The 18677-nt window shown below is 33.4% G+C and overlaps 1 protein-coding gene across 2 annotated transcripts in view; it reads left to right on the forward strand.

Moving 5' to 3' along the window:
* Positions 1-18677, forward strand: part of LOC114336915 (cystathionine beta-synthase-like) — a 208254-nt gene that overhangs the window by 112117 nt on the left and 77460 nt on the right. Inside the window, exons 7-10 of one of the 2 annotated variants that reach the window (XM_050654358.1) lie at positions 1573-1756; positions 2638-2769; positions 7500-7696; positions 10862-11110. In XM_050654358.1, the coding sequence (XP_050510315.1) occupies positions 1573-1756; positions 2638-2769; positions 7500-7696; positions 10862-10935 (587 nt within the window). In that variant the 3' untranslated portion in view covers positions 10936-11110. Of the gene's footprint in view, positions 1-1572; positions 1757-2637; positions 2770-7499; positions 7697-10861; positions 11111-18677 lie in introns of those variants that run through there. The other variant, XM_050654359.1, reaches the window with a different exon arrangement.

Raw genomic sequence — 18677 nt, forward strand, 5'->3', positions numbered from 1 at the left:
GATACCTGTTCTTCGCATTTTTTATATATTCTGCCGTGTATCACCTTCAGAAACGTTTTGAGTAAGTGGCTCATTGCCTGCAACTGGTCTTACAGGGAAAAGTAGAGGGAAAGCGAGGACCAGGAAGGCGAAGGATTTCGTGGCTGAAAAATCTACGTACGTGGTTCAACACAACCACTACAAATATTTTCAGAGCAGCAGTGTGCAAAGTACAGATTGCCATGATAATCGCCAACATCCGAAACGGATAGGCACTACAAGAAGAAGAAGAAGGCTCATTAGGCTAATTGTTCTGTAGTCTTCACATATTTTGGCATTTACTTTTTTGGGTAAAGTTACGAAGGTCGACTTTAACCAGCTTTGGGGTATTTTTCCAGTTACGTATATTTTGTTGAAAACAGTTGTTATCAATTTTATTCCTTGTTCATCCATAAGTTTTAGGAATTCTACATAAAACTGGTCAGGCCCTACAGCTTTACCATCTTTAGTTGTTTTAAGATAAACTTACACTACATAGATACCTTATATGCATCAAAATCCCATAATTTTCCTAATTAGTGGGTTTATTGTGATGAATTTGTCTGTCTATGGTTTAATTGTATGTCAGCTATATTTCAACACTTTTCTTTCTTTAATTTTGGACATTGATGAAGAGAGGGGGAAATTCCCCTATATTTCCTTAGATCCGCCACTGGTTAGAAGTATCAGCATGTCGATGGTCGCATTCATGAGAGGAAAAAGTGAGGGAGCAGTTTCCGATGGAGCGGTAACAGTTGTGTGTCGTCTTATGGACGCTCAGCTCCCTAAATTCGTGACAGCCTATCACTTTTTGTTATATATTATGTGAGGTTATACAGTGATGAGCGCGCTAATAACCGGCAAAATAGCGCAAAAGATGGAAAACATAATACATTGCGAAACAAAGAGAAATATGGAACTAGTGGAGATGGAAATGATCGTTATAAACATATAAATTAACATTACATTACATAGTTTCCCAGGTTTAGACGTGTCAAAGGAGTATGACAACTGTCACTGTGACAGTAGAATCTTATAAAATATTCCTGTCACAGACGTCTAAAGGTGGGAAACTATGTAATGTAATGTTAATTTATACGTTTATAACGACCATTTCCACCTCCACTAGTTTCATCTCTTTTTGTTTCGCAATTTATTATGTTTTCCATCTTTTGTGCTATTTTGCCGGTTATTAGCGAGCTTATCACTGTATATCCACTTGCATCTGCACAATAAATTATTTTTTACTTCATAGTCATGGTCAAAGACCATGGAGTGTTTACCGTCTGCTCTATTTTTCAATTGATAATAATTAGTACTTGAAGCCATCTTTCAAAAAGTCTATTGACAAATTCACAAAAGTAGCATACGTTAGACGGAGGTAGCGAAATTAAAATGAGCTCACTGTCATGGCGACCGTTCCGTAACACGTTTCGCAAGTAGCGCCACATTCAGAGAACGAATTCCCAACATTTGCGGAACCGCTCCGTCACATTTTTGTCTCCTGAATGCGTTAATTGCCTTCATCAACCTATAAATTGATGTTTGTTTTAGGATCAAGCAGTGGCACAATGATGGCAGCTGCTTTAAAGGCAATTAAATATTTTAACTTGGGAAAGGGAAAGAAAGTGGTAGTTTTGTTTCCAGACGGTACCACAAATTATTTAACTAAATTTATTGTTGATCAATGGATGGAACAAAGAAATTTAATAGATGCTAAAAATACTCATAATTATTGGTAAAAAGTTTATTAGCGATATTTACAAGTCAAAAATGTAATAATACGTATCACGAAATAATCAGAATTATGCTTCGACAAAAAATATACTGAAGCAGATCAAACTCTATACAGAGAGTGTACGTTCAGAGTAGAAGCAGTGAGCAGAGGGGAGATATTTTCCCGAACAAAGAGCACGAGTAAAGAGCAAAGAGGTGCTAAGACAGAGTGGGAGCTGGGAGTCACGTAAGAGTCTTTCAGTTCTTTTCCAGTCGACAGTCATTGATAGTTAATTTCTTTTTTTTTTCTTTTTTGAAAACTCCTAATTGAAAACGAGACTGAACTGCTCTATTGCTCACCATGTCAAGTTTTTAAAGAGCGATTTTAGATTTTAAAGATATTTCATCAGAAGATCGTTTAAGTTTTCGGGTGGTGGTAACTGATCCTGCACTGTTGCTTAAAATCCAGTTGCTCATCCAGTTTTTGTCTAAAATGTATCGATTGTGATGTAGAAAATCTTTCTGATCCCACAACGGTTTCCTTTGGAACACTTCCGCTATCAAGACATTGAGATTCAATTTTAGAAATAGAAGCAGCGCGTGCGAGTGAAGAAATCAAACTGGTTTGATTTCGCTTATATGCTCTTTGCTAGACGGATTGCTCGACCTTTGGATCACGCTCAACTCTGTGTCCCTCCGTTTCCCAGTAGTAGTTTGATTTCCCCGCTTTGCTCTTTGCTCTTGGCTCGCACTCTTTCTACGCTCCACTCAGAACGTACAGTAGTCACTCAAACCAAAGAATACACCAACAACGATGAGCGTAAACCAAATCGAAGACTTTTTTCTATGTATTAAAAAGTCGTTATATAGACAGTACCAATTTAAATAATAATATTTTTTAAGGTGGTGGGATATTAACATTATGCAGTTGGCCTTTAAACCATGTCAAAATGTAGACCATTCAACATCTCCGAAAGAGGTTTTAGCTCTCATGGATAAACTTAAGGTGGATTATTTACCTGTTTTAAAAAATGGGTACGTAGGGATATTTTTGTTTCAACAGTTTTTATAAATTTCATAAAGTGGAGTCAATGGAGTTTTACTTATAGTAGGGGAGGAAAGTATGCTAAATTTGCAGTCACTCCAGCGTTATGGGGACCTATTGGGTTGTGATTATTAGGTCCTAAAACCAAAAAACGTTAAGTAAAGTTTTCCATTTTAGTGAGGACTTTCCATTTTTTAATTTAATTTTCCATTTCCAACAATCGTTTTTTCCGATTATAGCGCCATCTATCCATAATTCAAAAAAATGTCTCAAATAAAAGTTGCTTATTTTTACGTAAAGAATTCAAATCTACAATAAAAATTTCGGACTCCTATGTAAGATTTTAAAGTAACTTCCGTGGGGATCGTGTTTGGTACCACTCGATAGATTTTTCAAAAATATTTAATAGGTAAGTGTATTTTACAGTTTTTTGATCTGATGTTCATTTCGCGAAATATCGCGGGGTTCGTATTTAAAATTTTAAATTTAATCCCACCCCTCTCCGTGGGGAGTCGTGTTTGGTATCATTCGATAGATTTTTGAAAAATATTGAATACGTAATGTTATTCTGAAGCTATTTCCTTGTGGCATTTTTACAATCAACTATTTTTAATGGGAAATAAGCCACAATTTTACCAAAAAAATTATTTTATTAAAAAATAAAATCATTTTTTGGTAAAATTGTGGCTTATTTCCCATTAAAAATAATTGATTGAATACGTATTTTTTAGTTTTTCAATCTGACGTTGATTTCGCGAAATATTCGCTTTTTTTTTGTGAACATTTTTGACTCACCCATTTCCTTACGCCCCGCTGAAATCGTCAAATTTTTTAAATATACACTCTTTTGCATGTACTTAACTTACCTTATCTTAATCCGACAATTTCGACTTTTTCTAAGTACTGATTTTTTTTTCGGACCCCCTTAACGAACTTCCCTGTGTTAAGAGCCAATATATGTTAGGGGTACATCTGTAGGGTAGGTTCTCCCCATATGATAATCTGACGCGCTCGAGTAACTGCAAAAATCCCCGTTTGGGCTCCCCTACCATTACGGAAAAAATCAAACAAGATAAGACTTTTTATAATTTCATTAGAAATGTACCTATTCGCTCCGTGCGTGACCATGGTGGGGATACACGAAACTATGCCAGCGTCCGTAGCGGCGAAATATGACAATTTTGGCGAATTTTTGTAATGTCAGTGTCATTGTGTTCGTTCGCGGATCCTGTCGGTAACTTTTAGTCCACGACAACGCATGCGCACTTTAATTCCATATTACATTTATTTAGGGCCGGTTGTTCGAACGCTAATCAAAAATGATCATTATCAAACATTTAATTACTGTCATAACTGTCAATGTCAACTTTGACTGGGTTGCTGAAAACATAATTATTTATTACAATTATGAAATTAGTTAATCAATTATGTTAATAATTGTTATGTTAATTGATTAACTAATCTCATAATTATAATCAATTATGTTTTCAGCAACCCAACCAAAGTTGACATTGACAGTTGGTGACAGTAATTAAATATTTGATAGTGATCATTGTTGATTAGCGTTCGAATAACCGGCCCTAAATGTATTATAGTTTATTGATAAATATACCAGTATATTATTAATTAATAATGAATTAATAATATTCATCATCATCATTCAACCTGGATCTATCCACTGCTGGATATAGGTCTCCCTCAGTATTTTCCATGCATTTCTGTTTTGTGCTGTTTGCATCCAATTTTTGTTTATCCGTTTTATGTTACCAGACCATCGGATTGGCGGACAACCTCTACTTTGATATGCTTCTTGTCTGGTCTCCAGTGTATTATTCGCTGTGTCCATCTGTTAAAAACATTCTAGTTATATGTCCAGCCCAGTTCCACTTTAGGGTCATAATTCTTTCTATGGAATCCGTCGATCACTCATGTTCTCCGTCTTATCTCCCTGTTCGTACTTCGATCCCTACAATAAATGCCCAACATTGAGCGTTTTATGGCTCTTTGGGTAACACAAATTTTATTTTTACTTTCTTGGTTATTGTTAAAGTTTCTGCACCATATGTAAGTACTGGCAACACACACTGATCAAAGACTTTTCTTTTGAGACACATAGGCAGTTCTGACTGAAGAACATAGCTCAACTTGCCGAATGCTACCCAAGTGAGCCCTATGCGGCGGCTTAGTTCACACGTTTGATTATCTCTTCCTATGCGTGGAAGAGATATGAAGATAGGAAGAATTATAATATTAATTAATAATAGTAAATATACAGGGTGTCCCGAAAAGATTGGTCATAAATTATACCACAGATTCTCGGTCAAAAATAGGTTGATTGAACCTCACTTATCTATATACAATAGTGCACACAAAAAAGTTACAGCCCTTTGAAGTTACAAAATAAAAATCGATTTTTTTTTCATATATCGAAAACTCTCAGACATTTTTTATTGAAAATGGACATGTGGCATTTTTATGGCAGCAACATCTTAAAAAAAATTAAAGTAAAATTTGTGCAACCCAAAAAAAATTTATGGGGGTTTTGTTCCCTTCAACCCCCCAAACTTTTGTGTACGTTCCAGTTAAATTATTAATGTGGCACCATTAGTAAAACACAATGTTTTTAAAACTTTTTTGCCTCTTAGTACTTTTTCGATAAGCCAGTGTTTATCGAGATATTTTGAATATTTGTCGAATCCACCACATATTTGTATATGGTTAACTACTATTATAGCCACCTGTTAATAATCTGAAAATTTATTTATAATTTACATTTTTAGGTATATTTTAAAAAAGATATATATATATATATATATATATATATATATATATATATATATATATATATATATATATATATATATATACTGCCATCAGAGTAGATGGCGCTCTTGTACTGCCTCACTGAAATTGTGAATTTACCCTGACACGTCGAGTCTATTCTGGTTACGAATTCGTGTTCTCCTCGGATGGCTGATGAGTGACGAGAGTCCGAAACAGCGCTGTATCATCCTATTGAACACCAACTCGTAACCAGGATAGAAACGATGTGTGCTGTTTTTTACCATTTATTTAAATTTTTATTTATTTGGTATTTACATCTTAACGTTAGGCAGCGCTCTCTGCCGAACCCAGAATGTACGCATCGTTCTATACGGTACAAGAGATAGCAGGAATCTTCTCTTTTTGAGATGACCTGCGGCACTGCCATCAGAGTAGATGGCGCTCTTGTACTGCCTCACTGAAATTGTGAATTTACCCTGACACGTCGAGTCTATTCTGGTTACGAATTCGTGTTCTCCTCGGATGGCTGATGAGTGACGAGAGTCCGAAACAGCGCTGTATCATCCTATTGAACACCAACTCGTAACCAGGATAGAAACGATGTGTGCTGTTTTTTACCATTTATTTAAATTTTTATTTATTTGGTATTTACATCTTAACGTTAGGCAGCGCTCTCTGCCGAACCCAGAATGTACATATATATATATATATATATATATATATATATATATACATCTCGATAAAAGGTGACTTATGAAAAAAGACTAAGAGGCAAAAGTTTTAAAAACACTTTGTTTAACTAATGGTACCACAATAATAGTTTAATTGAAACGTACACAAACATTTGGGGGGTTTAAAGGAACAAAACCCCCATAAAATTTTTACGTAAATATATGAAAAAAGAAGCGGTATCTCGATAAAAACTGGCTTATCGAAAAAATACTAGGAGGCAAAAAAGTTTTAAAAACGTTGTGTTTAACTAATGGTACCACAAAAACGAATTAATTGGAACGTACCCAAAAGTATGGGGGGGTTTAAGGGAACAAAATCCCCATAAATTTTCACTATAATTTTTTTTTAAGATGTTCCTGCCATAAGAATTATACATGCCAATGTTCAATAAAAATCTCTAAAAAAGTTTTCGACATATTGAAAAAAATCGATTTTCATTTTGTAACTTCAAAGGGCTGTAACTTTTTTTATGAGCACATTTGTACTAAGGTAAGTTAGGTTCAATCGAACTATTTTTGATCCCAGAATGTGTGGTATAATTTATGACCAGTCTTTTCGGGACACCCTGTATACCTTGTATATTTATCTATCGACGGTATTATTTATATTATTTTAAAGTGCGCATGCTCTACTTGTCGTGGACTAGTCCCTGACTGCCTCAGTGAACACATTTATTGTTTGTATAATAAATTTGATCAAAAATGGTAAATAAATATTACATAGGTATTAACATCAAATGTGTCATATGTGTAGCATATGCTTAACGTCAAATTGTGATCGCCAAAAATGTCAGGATACTACGCTAGGTGTCGCGTCAGCCATGCACGGAGCGAATAATAAACAACATATCAAACATTTTTACTTAAAAATTTTACTTCATTTTTAATAAACAAATGAACTGCGAAATTAGTTGTTTTTAAATATCTACGAAAATATAAATTGTAAAAAAAACTGACTTGACCATTGAAAAATTAAGAAAATTTTACACAAAAAAAACATAAATATTTTTCTAAAATTAAATCTACAGCTTTTATAATTTTTTACTTACACGCTTGAGTCACCTCTATCGCAAACATTGGCGTATTGTATTACAGCGTTCGGCGGAGTGCGCGATTGAGTTAATTTACTACAACTTTTTAACTAATTGATCAAATTAAATTTTACAAATTGAAAATGAAAGAATAATATTAAAACTATTTTATAGAAAGAAAAAAAGAGTCATAGATGGAGTGGCTACAAGAACAAACATCCTTAATCGTCTCATAGCGAACAACTCACCGAATGACGAAGTTAAGAATTGCCTAGTACGGATGTTTTCTAAATTACCCAAAGAAAGTTCTCTTGGACTTGCGTCAAGAGTTTTAGAAATTGAATCTTATGTCGTAATCATGGATAAAGTTGGTAAGTACTCAGTTACGTAATTTATCAAAATAAACGAACGAAAAAAATTATGAATACGGCAGAAACATATTTGTCTAACCCGATGCAACGCGACGCAATGCAGTCCGATGCGACGGATATCCGGCATACAGTTTTACATGTATTACAGCAAATACATTAGACTATAATACATACAACTCTTCAGATTTCCGATGAATTTTGTGGAAGAAAACAAAATAGCGCCATCTAGTGGTATGAGTTATAACCAGAAAGTATGCATTTAAAAGAAAGGTATTTTTATAGGATTAAATCAAAATACAAATTTAGTTGTGAGCTATTTTATTTAATTTTATATTCTTACTTTTTAATTTACATCATTTTTCCTTTTTACTATCGTTAATTTTATTTACATACACTTTTATTACGCTTGTACGCTTTTATTAAAAGATCAAAATATTTATCTATACAATTTTTGTGACAATTTGTAGGTATGTACATACATTTTGCAGAGTTTCTTGTACATTGTAACATTTTCAACACTCTCTTGTTTATAATTTTGAAAATACCTTTTAAATATATCATTAATTTTATCTGAAGCTCCCTTTATAAATTACACCTAAATTTCATACTATCGTGTATCCTTAGCCCTAATAATAAAAAAAATTTCTAAACAGTCTGGGATTAGCCTTCTTGTAAAAAGAAATTGCAGCTAAACACCCTCTCATCGGGGTGAATGGAGGCAAAGTAATAAACTTTTTAGTTAATTTTGTTGCCATCCTAGGTATTTGCTGAGAATCCATTTTACCGAACCTATTTTAAAAGACATTTTGTGTAAAAATACAAACACAATTTACCAAGATTAGCTAATTAGTTATCCAAAAATTAACAAAATTGAACTTGTATGTTTACATTGAGAAAACGTAGTTCCACTCAAGCCGGCAGAGGCGCTAGTGGCAACGTGCTTCCAGTTTTCTGTGGGAGTTGGATGTATTACAGTCTAATGTATTTGATTACAGTTTTACATTTTACAGTAGTTATATTTACCGCACGCAGTGGTATGCCATCCTACCCGATGCAGCTCGACGTAAATCTAGACTAGTTTTGATTTTATTAACTATTCGATGGCACTGCTGCTGTATTGTTGAATTGTTTCCTTTTAAATTCAAATTAATGATCCGGTATAATCTCGTTTAGAGGCACCTTTTCTTCTATTCTTTAAGTAAGAGTCTTTCAAATGTTTTTGAAATTAGCGGTAACTGCTTTTCTGTTTTCTTCTGATCGGCCGATATGGGTTGGTTTTGGTTGGAGGCTTATCAGGTTTGGCTACCATCATGACTTGTGCCGTTTTCCATTGGATGGGGATCAATCCTTAGTAGGTACATTATTGTATATGATGGTCAGCAAGACTACTGCTTTTCGTGGTTTTTCGAGTTTTACAAAATATCTCCTATTAAATCGTGTCCAGGTGCCACACGTGGGTTTAATAATTTTATTTCTTGTAGTACTTCTGTGGGGGAGAAGGGTTTTATAGGAGTCGATAATTGGAATGGGGCGTTTAAGAAGTCTTCGACGTCATGGTCATTATTGTTTTGTTAGACGATGGTACTGAAAACATCTGTTAGGTATTCTGCGATTACTTCAGATTTTTCAGGGTTAGATTGTGCCCATGTTTTATCAGTTTTTCTTATGGGAGAGATGCTTAGATATATAGTTTTAAAGAGGTGGTCTTCTGGCCTATTCGACTGCGACCTTTTTAGATCTATTGTGGTCCTGTAGTCCTAGATAACATTCTCTAGCCTGACTCTTTTTAAATAGTCTAATAGCTTTGAGACTGAACCTTCCATGTAGCTATTTGCCGTTGGCTTTTATTCTCCTAATGCAAAGAACCGCACATTTGCCAGAGTGTCACACTGACAGAGGAAGTGCTCTGCTGTTTCTTCTTCCAGGTGACAGAATCTGCACAGGTCATCATCTGACAATCCCATCAGCTTTACGTGCCTATTCAGGTTACAGTGCCCAGTTAGCAGACCTACTATGGCTTTGACTGTTTTCCTGTATTTGCTTATTAGGTCTGTTGTAAATTTTGGCGAATGTTCTGTAATGAACTGTTTCGCCTGTCGTTGTCCTGGGATAGATGCTTATGATTGGTCGTTTAAGTTTTTTTGTTGCTTTCCATAATGAGTGATCGTCTGGGGATAACTGCATAATATATGAGTGGACGCTCTTGTTTTTACCTGTTGTAGCTCTCTCGTAAGTCTGTGAGTTAACTTATTTAGGTTTCGTAGTTCAAATTTGAATACAGATTTTTGGTAAATCGATATTTTCCGTTTTTTCTTCCCTACAAGAGTGGTTTTCAATACTTATAGACGATATAGAACACATGTATAGATTCACTTACTTAGGAATGGACCTAGTCGCAAACAATGAAGAAGAACCGGAAATAATTAGAAGGCTTATGCTGGCAAATAAAGCCTATTTCGCGATGGACCACATATTTAAATCGCGAGACGTACACCACAAAACAAATCTCTGGGTCTATAAGACAATAATCAGACTCATAGTAAGTTATGGGTGTAAAACATGGGTTGTGACACAGCAATCTGCCAATGCATTAGACGTTTGAAAGAAAAATATTACCTAGGATACTGGGCCCAATAAGTGAAAATAACAGCTGGTGAATTAGGTATAACAAAGAAATATAAGAACAATATAGCGAACCAACACTAGCACAATATACTAAACTACAGAAATTACGGTGGGCAGGGCACGTGGTCCGCATGTACGACAATAGAATCCCCAGAAAATTGCTAAATGCAAGAATGCAAGGAAAGAGACCTGTTGGAAGACCAAAAAAGAGATGGGAGATGAAGTAGATAAAGATGCCAAAAACCTCATCAAAACGCGTTCATGGAAACGAACAGCAGTAAATCGAAATGATTGGAGAAATTTTCTGAAAGAGGCCAAGACCCGGTTTGGGCTGTAGTGTCATTGGATGGGTGGATTAGATGGGTTTTAAGGGGAAGCCTAAGTTTAGGAGTAGCAAACTTTTTGCATTTTTTTGATTCCAAAATTGACATCAACATTTCTGATACTAAATATTATTTTTACTTTGCCATTACGTTTTAAATTTTAAAATCGATTATTTAAATTTCTTACCGCTATTTACATTTTTATTTTTATTTGTAGAGGATGTTGATATAGCACTAGGGGTAGTGACATCCAACGATGTTTTTTCTTTTATAGAAAATTATCAACTATAGTAATTGAAAATACCCTTATCAGGTCATTAATGAATAAAGACCATTATGAATATATTTGAAGGTATTGGATTCTGGATTTCTGGACATTGGTTTTATTATTATAACTACTTATTGCTCCATATATTGCTTATACATTATACATAAATATGAATTTTAATAAAATGCTTGAATTTTAGTATGTCGTTTTATTTGGAATGTTTACATTAAAAATTATTTTTCGTTGGATCTGTGGAACTAAAACAATTTCGTTACCAAAGTTCCCGTCCTTTTTCTTTATAAATTATTTTCAAAAAACTCAAGGTAGTACAAAAATATCTTGTCTTAAAATAAACTATTATGATGCGTATACATTTTTTCGCAATGAACAATAATAGGTACTTTAGTATTCTATTAAAAACATATTTTATTTTCTGATCAGTTTCAGCTGAACAGTTTTTTATTTTGCATATAGGAGTTACTTGTGATAAATAGTTGAAATAGAATAAAATAAGTGCCAATTTAACACGTATTTGTGATAATTTTATGTGCGAAGTTCTTTCACAAACCAGTGCGCATTTCAAAGTTAAACGTCTTGAAATACACACGTGTTTTAAAGTAAATATGCTCCGTCGTTTCCGTGTCTTTTTCAAAACTACCCTGTCGTGAAATGAACACGGAAACGTTAATACGCGACTCGGTCCCGTATAGCTCTGTTATTTAGCACGAGATGGAACATCAGAAATGCCCAATTCACGATATTCAATATTAATCATTTCACGTTATAGACGGAGAGGCAGCGCTGAAAAGAGGCAGTTGATTACTGTGATTGTTTAGAGAAACATACTGCGGTCGGTCAAGCGAAACGTAGAACAGGGGTTACTGAGAGGATATCAAAGTTGCTTTCCTACGAAGGTAATTAAATCCAGTTAACTTTGGAGGAGAGGTTATAATGAAACAACTTGTATCTATCGTGTCTAGATTCAGAATGGTTTTATTTCCGCTTCACTGTACTTGTCACTGTCACGTCACTCTTACAATATTACCAACTTGAGTGCGTTCCGAATACTACCTATTTACATACATCACATCCCCCTCTTTTTATAATGACAAAATAAACATAACTTTCTTTAACAAATCTTTAAATAAACATTTATAAATTTCCACAATTGTTTCATTCATCCTTTACCCCCTTTATTTTATAATAAAATTACTTATAAATCTAGTCTATCAGGTTTTTTAACAATTCGACCTGAAGAGGTTTGTGGAGGTAAGTTTATTGGAGAGTGATGATCAGAATGGTTATCAGAGACACTTTCAAAATTTTGTGACTCACTAGTTTCAGATTCGTTATCTGAATGTTCATCGTCAGAAGTTGCAGGAATTCGAACTAAAAATTGTCTATTTCTTGCAATTTCTGACCCAGAATCTCTTAATTTAATCGAGTAGGTTTTATCTCTTAATTTATGTGTGATAAGACCTTCTCTCAATTTGTTTTTATCTTTAATATAAACTTTTTCATTATTTTTAAGCGGTTTTAAATTTATTGTCCCTCTATCATAATAAGCTTTTTGACTGTTTTGTCTTTTCTGAAAATCGCTGATTACTATTTTAGCATTAAGTAATTTTGGTTTTAGAATTTTGTCAGTGGTGGGAATCTGAGTTCTAAGTACTCGTGACATTAAAAGTTGAGATGGTGATGGTAAATTTGAATCAATTGGTGTATTTCTAAGTTGTAGCAATGTTAAATATGTACCTTTACCATCTCTAAGAGATTTTCTTAACGCTTTTTTGTAGGTTTGAATATATCTTTCACTTAGACCATTAGATCTATGATTTTCTGGGCTTGACTTTATGCTTTTAAATTCCCATTCTTGACAAAATTTAACAAATTCATTGGCTGTGTATTGTGGTCCACCATCAGAGTAAAATATTTTTGGTATTCCATGACGAGCAAATATCGATTTTAAATGTGTAATTATAGTTGAACTGGTTGTATCGTTCAACAGACAAATTTCTGGATATTTACTGTAATAATCTACCACCATTAAATAACTTTTTTGACCTATGTAAAATATATCAGAGCCAACTTCCTCCCAGGGGAGTTCTGGGATATTGTGTGGAGTCAAAGGTTCTCTCTTTGCATTTTCAAATTGTGGGCAAATTGGGCAACCTTTAATTTCATTCTCAATGTCAACTGTCATGGAAGGCCAATATAATTATTGGTCAAAACGGCAAACAGGTGTATGTTTTCAAAAAACTTTTGATAGTGTGTAAAAAATATATTTTATATCAGCTAAGTACTTTCAACACATAACGTGCCATCATCAGAGCTTCGTCCTCTTAAAATACCTTCATAGAAGAGCAATTGCTTAACAATACAACAAAAAACTTGAATACTGGGCAAAAGCCACAGATATAGGGTATAATAACCCTTTACAGTGAATATAATCACATCTAAATTCTTTTATTAATTTATAAAGACAACATGGCTGAGTCAGACCATTTTGAGCCCACGTGAACAGGCCCATTTTGAACAGCAGATCAGCTAAAAAGAATTTAGATGTGATTCTATTCACTGTAAAGGGTTATTATACCCTATATATGTGGCTTTTGCCCAGTATTCATGTTTTTTGTTGTGTTGTTAAGCAATTGCTCTTCTATGAAGGTATTTTAAGAGGACGAAGCTCTGATGATGGCACGTTATGTGTTGAAAGTACTTAGCTGATATAAAATATATTTTTTACACACTATCAAAAGTTTTTTGAAAACATACACCTGTTTGCCGCTTTGACCTATTTAGAAGTGTGTACAAGTCTTACAGTCTTTTCCAATTCAATATAATTATTGTCTAGCTAACATTTTACATTTATTTATTCCTTGATGGCCATAGTGAATTCTTTTTAACATTTCTTTGCTCATTACATGAGGAATTATAATTTGACTATTCCTCATCAACAAACTATCAAAGAAGGTTATTTCATCTTTAATCTTAAAAAATGCTTTTAAATCTTTATGTACATTATTTAATTCTTTTGGCCAACCTTTTTTTATGAAAGTCTTTAGATCAATTAAAGTTTTGTCTTTGCTAGTCTCTTCTTTGATTTTTTGCAGTTGATTGTTTGAAACATTAATGTTTAATCTTACTAAACAAATTTGTGATTCTAGTTCAATATCTCAATCATTTTTTATTACAGGCAATTCCGAACAACATCTCGATAGCGTATCAGCTATATATAGTTCTTTACCTTTTTTATACATCAGATTAGAGTCATACCTCTGCAATTTAAATAACATTCTTTGAAGTCGTGGTGGCGCATTCATTAAGGGTTTCTTTACTATGGATATCAATGGTTTGTGATCAGTTTCTATATCAAACTTGGAAGCATATATATATATATATATATATATATATATATATATATATATATATATATATATAATTATGAAATTTCTCACATGCCACCAGAAGAGGTTCTTTTTCTATTTGTGCATAATTTTGTTGTGTTAAAGTTAAAGCCTTTGATATGTAAGCTACTGGTTGACCTTTTTGTAAAAGTACAGCTCCTATTGAGTCTTTTGAACAGTCAACCGATATTAAATACTTTTCATTTATATCAAAATGTCTTAATACTGGGCTTTTTAAAATTATTTCCTTAATTTTACTAAAACATTCATCATGTTTATGTGACCAATGCCATTCTACATTTTCTTTAATTAATTCCCTAAGAGGTGCGGTTAAGTCTGACAAATTTTTTATGTGTTTAGACAAATACGTTATCATTCCTAATAATCTCTGTATGTCTTTTTTATTTTCTGGCTTTTCATATCGTGAATGGCTTTAATTTTATCACTATCAACACTTTGACCATCTTTATTGTAATTAAATCCTAAAAATTTTACATTTTTTACACCAAAACTACATTTTTCATAATTAAATTTGACATTATTTATCCTAGCTCTTTCTAAAACTTGATATAAACATTTATCATGTTGTTGTTTTGATGAGCCGTAAACAATTAAATCATCAATATATGTTTCTACACCCTCCATATTAAATATTTTACTGAATCTTTTGTGAAACACCTCACTTGCTGAACTAATGCCATAAGGCAGTCTTAAAAATTTATACAGTCGGAAAAATGAAAGAATACCCATGGACGAACATATAAAACACGCTGTATTTTCCTGTCACCATGTCACAAAGAAAATTGTCCAGTGCAAGTACATGTAACAATATTTATTACACGTAATTGCGCTGGCCAATTTTTTGTGTGACACGGTGACAGGAAAATACAGCGTGTTTTATATGTTCGTTCATGGGTATTCTTTCGTTTTTCCTACTGTATCTACCATAGCAAGTGTTAAAAGTACATAATTTACTACTTTCATCATCAAGCTTTATGCTCCAAAATGCTTTTGAGGCATCAAGCCTGCTGAAATAAACGTTACCTTTTAAATTTGCAGCCATTTCATCAATCGTAGGGAGTTGAAAGTGCTCTCTTTTGATAGCTTTATTCAAGTCTCTAGGATCTATACAAACTCTTATGGAATTACTTTTTGGTTTTCTTACCAAGACTATATATAGAGTTGACCCAATCTGTAGGTTCATCAACCTTCTCAATTATTTCATTTTTCTCCATTTCAGCTAATTCAAGTTTTAGTTTCTCCTTTAACTGTAGTGGAATCTTTCTTGGAGGATGTATAACTGGTTGTGCAGTTTCATTTAGCACGATTTTGTATGGCTCATCCAAGCAGCCTATTCCTGAAAAAACTTCTTTAAATATTTCTTTCACATCAGAGTAATCATTTTTAAAAGTAACTTCTCTAGAATTCAAATTATTTTCAATTTTTTCTATAGTATTGATTCTTTTTAAAATATTTAAAGCTTTACATGTAGGAAGACTAATACCGTTGGTGAATTAATTTCTACCACATAAAACATTATGTTGTACATATTATCTTTATATTTGCATTCTAAACTACATTTTCCAATGACCCTAAGGGTTTCATTCGAAAATGTTGTTAACCTGCAGTTTGTTTTCTGTAGTTCAACATTAACTTCTAGAGAATTTAACTTATTTATTGATATTACGTTTGCCATTGCCCCTGTATCTAATCTACAGCTTAATTTACGCTTGTTAACTTCAAAATTTATCATGAAATCATCATCAAAACTGCTATTTTTAGTATTTACCAAGCCTATAAACAAATCATCTGATTCTGAATCATCTACATCTACATACTTAATTTGTTTTTGAAAACATTTTTTTGCATAATGCCCTATTTTATTACATAAATTACACTTAGCTTTATATGCTTTGCATGGTTGGCCTCTGTGCTCCATTCCGCACCTACTGCACCCTGAACTGCTTCCAGATTTACCATTGAACTGGCCGTCTTGGGACTTAGAATGAGTTGGATTCACTCTTCTGTCTTCCCACTGTTCTCTATTTTCATATTTCTTATTGAAGTTTCTTTTCTTTATGTAGTGCACCTCCTCTGACTTCATTTTTTCAGACTGGATTTCCGAACTTTCTATACTTTTACACAGATTGATTGTTTTTTCCAAGCTCATCTCATCTTCTTCTAATAGTCTCTGTCTCATCGTTTCATCTGCTACCCCACAAGTTATTCAAGGCTTAATCAGACTGTCCTCCAAATTCTCTAGCTCACAATTTTTTGCCTTGTTTATAATATCTGTTATAAATTTTTCTACTGACTCACCTTCTTCTTGTTTTCTGGTGAACAGGCAATACCTTGCATTTGACACGTTACTTTTTGGCTTGAAATGTGCTTCAAATTTTTTTATTAACAGTTCTAACTTGTCTTTTTCTTCTGTTGAGAACTTGAACGTGTTATATATTTTGAACCCTTCGTCCCCTATTAACTGTAATAGCTGTGCACACTGGGTTATTTCAGGTTTCTTTGTTAATTCTGTAGCTTGTAAATAGTTTTTGAATCTTTGTATGAAGAATTTCCAATTTTCATACAAGTTACCTGACATTTGCATCGAGTTTATAGGTGCCTTTAATTCCATTGCACTTATATCTTTTTCTTAACGTATTCGATTTGGTTCGGCACCATGTAATAATATAATGTAACACGTGGTAGGGTTCTTAGGTTAACTTTGGAGGAGAGGTTATAATGAAACAACTTGTATCTATCGTGTCTAGATTCAGAATGGTTTTATTTCCGCTTCACTGTACTTGTCACGTCACTCTTACAATATTACCAACTTGAGTGCGTTCCGAATACTACCTATTTACATACATCACAGTTACTAAGGCTGAAAATCAGTACACACATTATTCTAAATTGAATATAAATAAAAGATATTATAGTCGGTCAACTGTATGACGGGACAGAGCCGGTCGGTCGGCCCCAATGAATGTACAGGGTTATTCACTATATTTTGACCCCCTTGTAAACTGCTTTATTTACAGAATTAGAAAAAAATGTAAAATAAAAAAGATATTCGATTTTTTAATTATGATTTTTGACATATATATCGTACTAGTTACGTCATCCATCTGGGCGTGATAACGCAATCGACTATTTTTTTAAATGAGATAGGGGTCGTGTGCTAGCTCATTTGAAAGGTTATTCAATTCTCTACACAGTACTATAAATATTAAGATCAATATTTATACAGGGCGTCAAAAAAAATGTTTTGAATTATTAATTAAACAATTAATTTATTTAAACAAATTTTTTTGGACACCCTGTATAATTAATCATATTAATGTTTATATTACTGAATAGGGATAGGGAATTGAATAACCTTTCAAATGAGCTAGCATTCGACCCCTATTCGTATTTAAAAAATAGTCGATTGTCATCACGCCCAAATGGATGACGTCACTAGTACGATATATATGTAAAAAAATCATGATTTAAAAATCAAATAACTTTTGTATTCTACATTTTTTCTAATTCTGTAAATAAAGCAGTTTACAAGGGGGTCAAAATATAGTGAATAATCCTGTACATCCAGTGGGGCCGACCGACCGTTTCTGTCCCGTTATACAGCTGACCGATTATAATAACTTTTATTTATATTTAATTTAGAATGTGTGTACTGATTTTCAGCCTTAGTAAATGGATTTAATTACCTTCGTAGGAAAACAACCTTGATACTCTCTCAGTAACCCCTGTTCTACGTTTCGCTTGACCGACCGCAGTATGTTTCTCTACACAATCACAGTAATTAACTGTGAAAAGTCTAACTTTAGTAAATTCAAAGAGATTTTTCAGCGCTGCCTCTTGGACTATTACTGAGAGTGCATATTATTGTGTTTTAATATCTCTGTAGATAACATTTTCTGTCATCAATTCCCGGGGTAAGTCTAATAAAAAACTTCGTCTTGCATCTTGCATTCAAATATTTCCCATCGTAATTAGGATTTTTTATTTTCCAAATTTTTAAAGCGTTTATGGCTGAACTATCTAATAGGTGACAAAACATTTCTAAGGGCCACCTGCATGTTTGACGCTGTGTTGTGTATTGTTGTTGTTATTTTGTCTGCTACGTCAACAGCTCCTTTTGTTTTGTTATTAATGAAATATCATTTCAGGTTTTTAGTAGTTCGTCAGATTCACTCTCGTGAAGCAATTCTCTATAGTACTAATTTCTTGGTTTGCCACTTTTTGGTCAACTTGTTGTTCATCGTTGTACAATAAAGTCTAAGTCTGTTCTTCTTCGGAACAAAATATGAACAAGTCATCTCTTTATCATCATTCTCTTTGTCATTACCCATATGCGG

This window comes from Diabrotica virgifera, chromosome 6, assembly GCF_917563875.1.
Source record: "Diabrotica virgifera virgifera chromosome 6, PGI_DIABVI_V3a".
NCBI lineage: Eukaryota > Metazoa > Arthropoda > Insecta > Coleoptera > Chrysomelidae > Diabrotica > Diabrotica virgifera.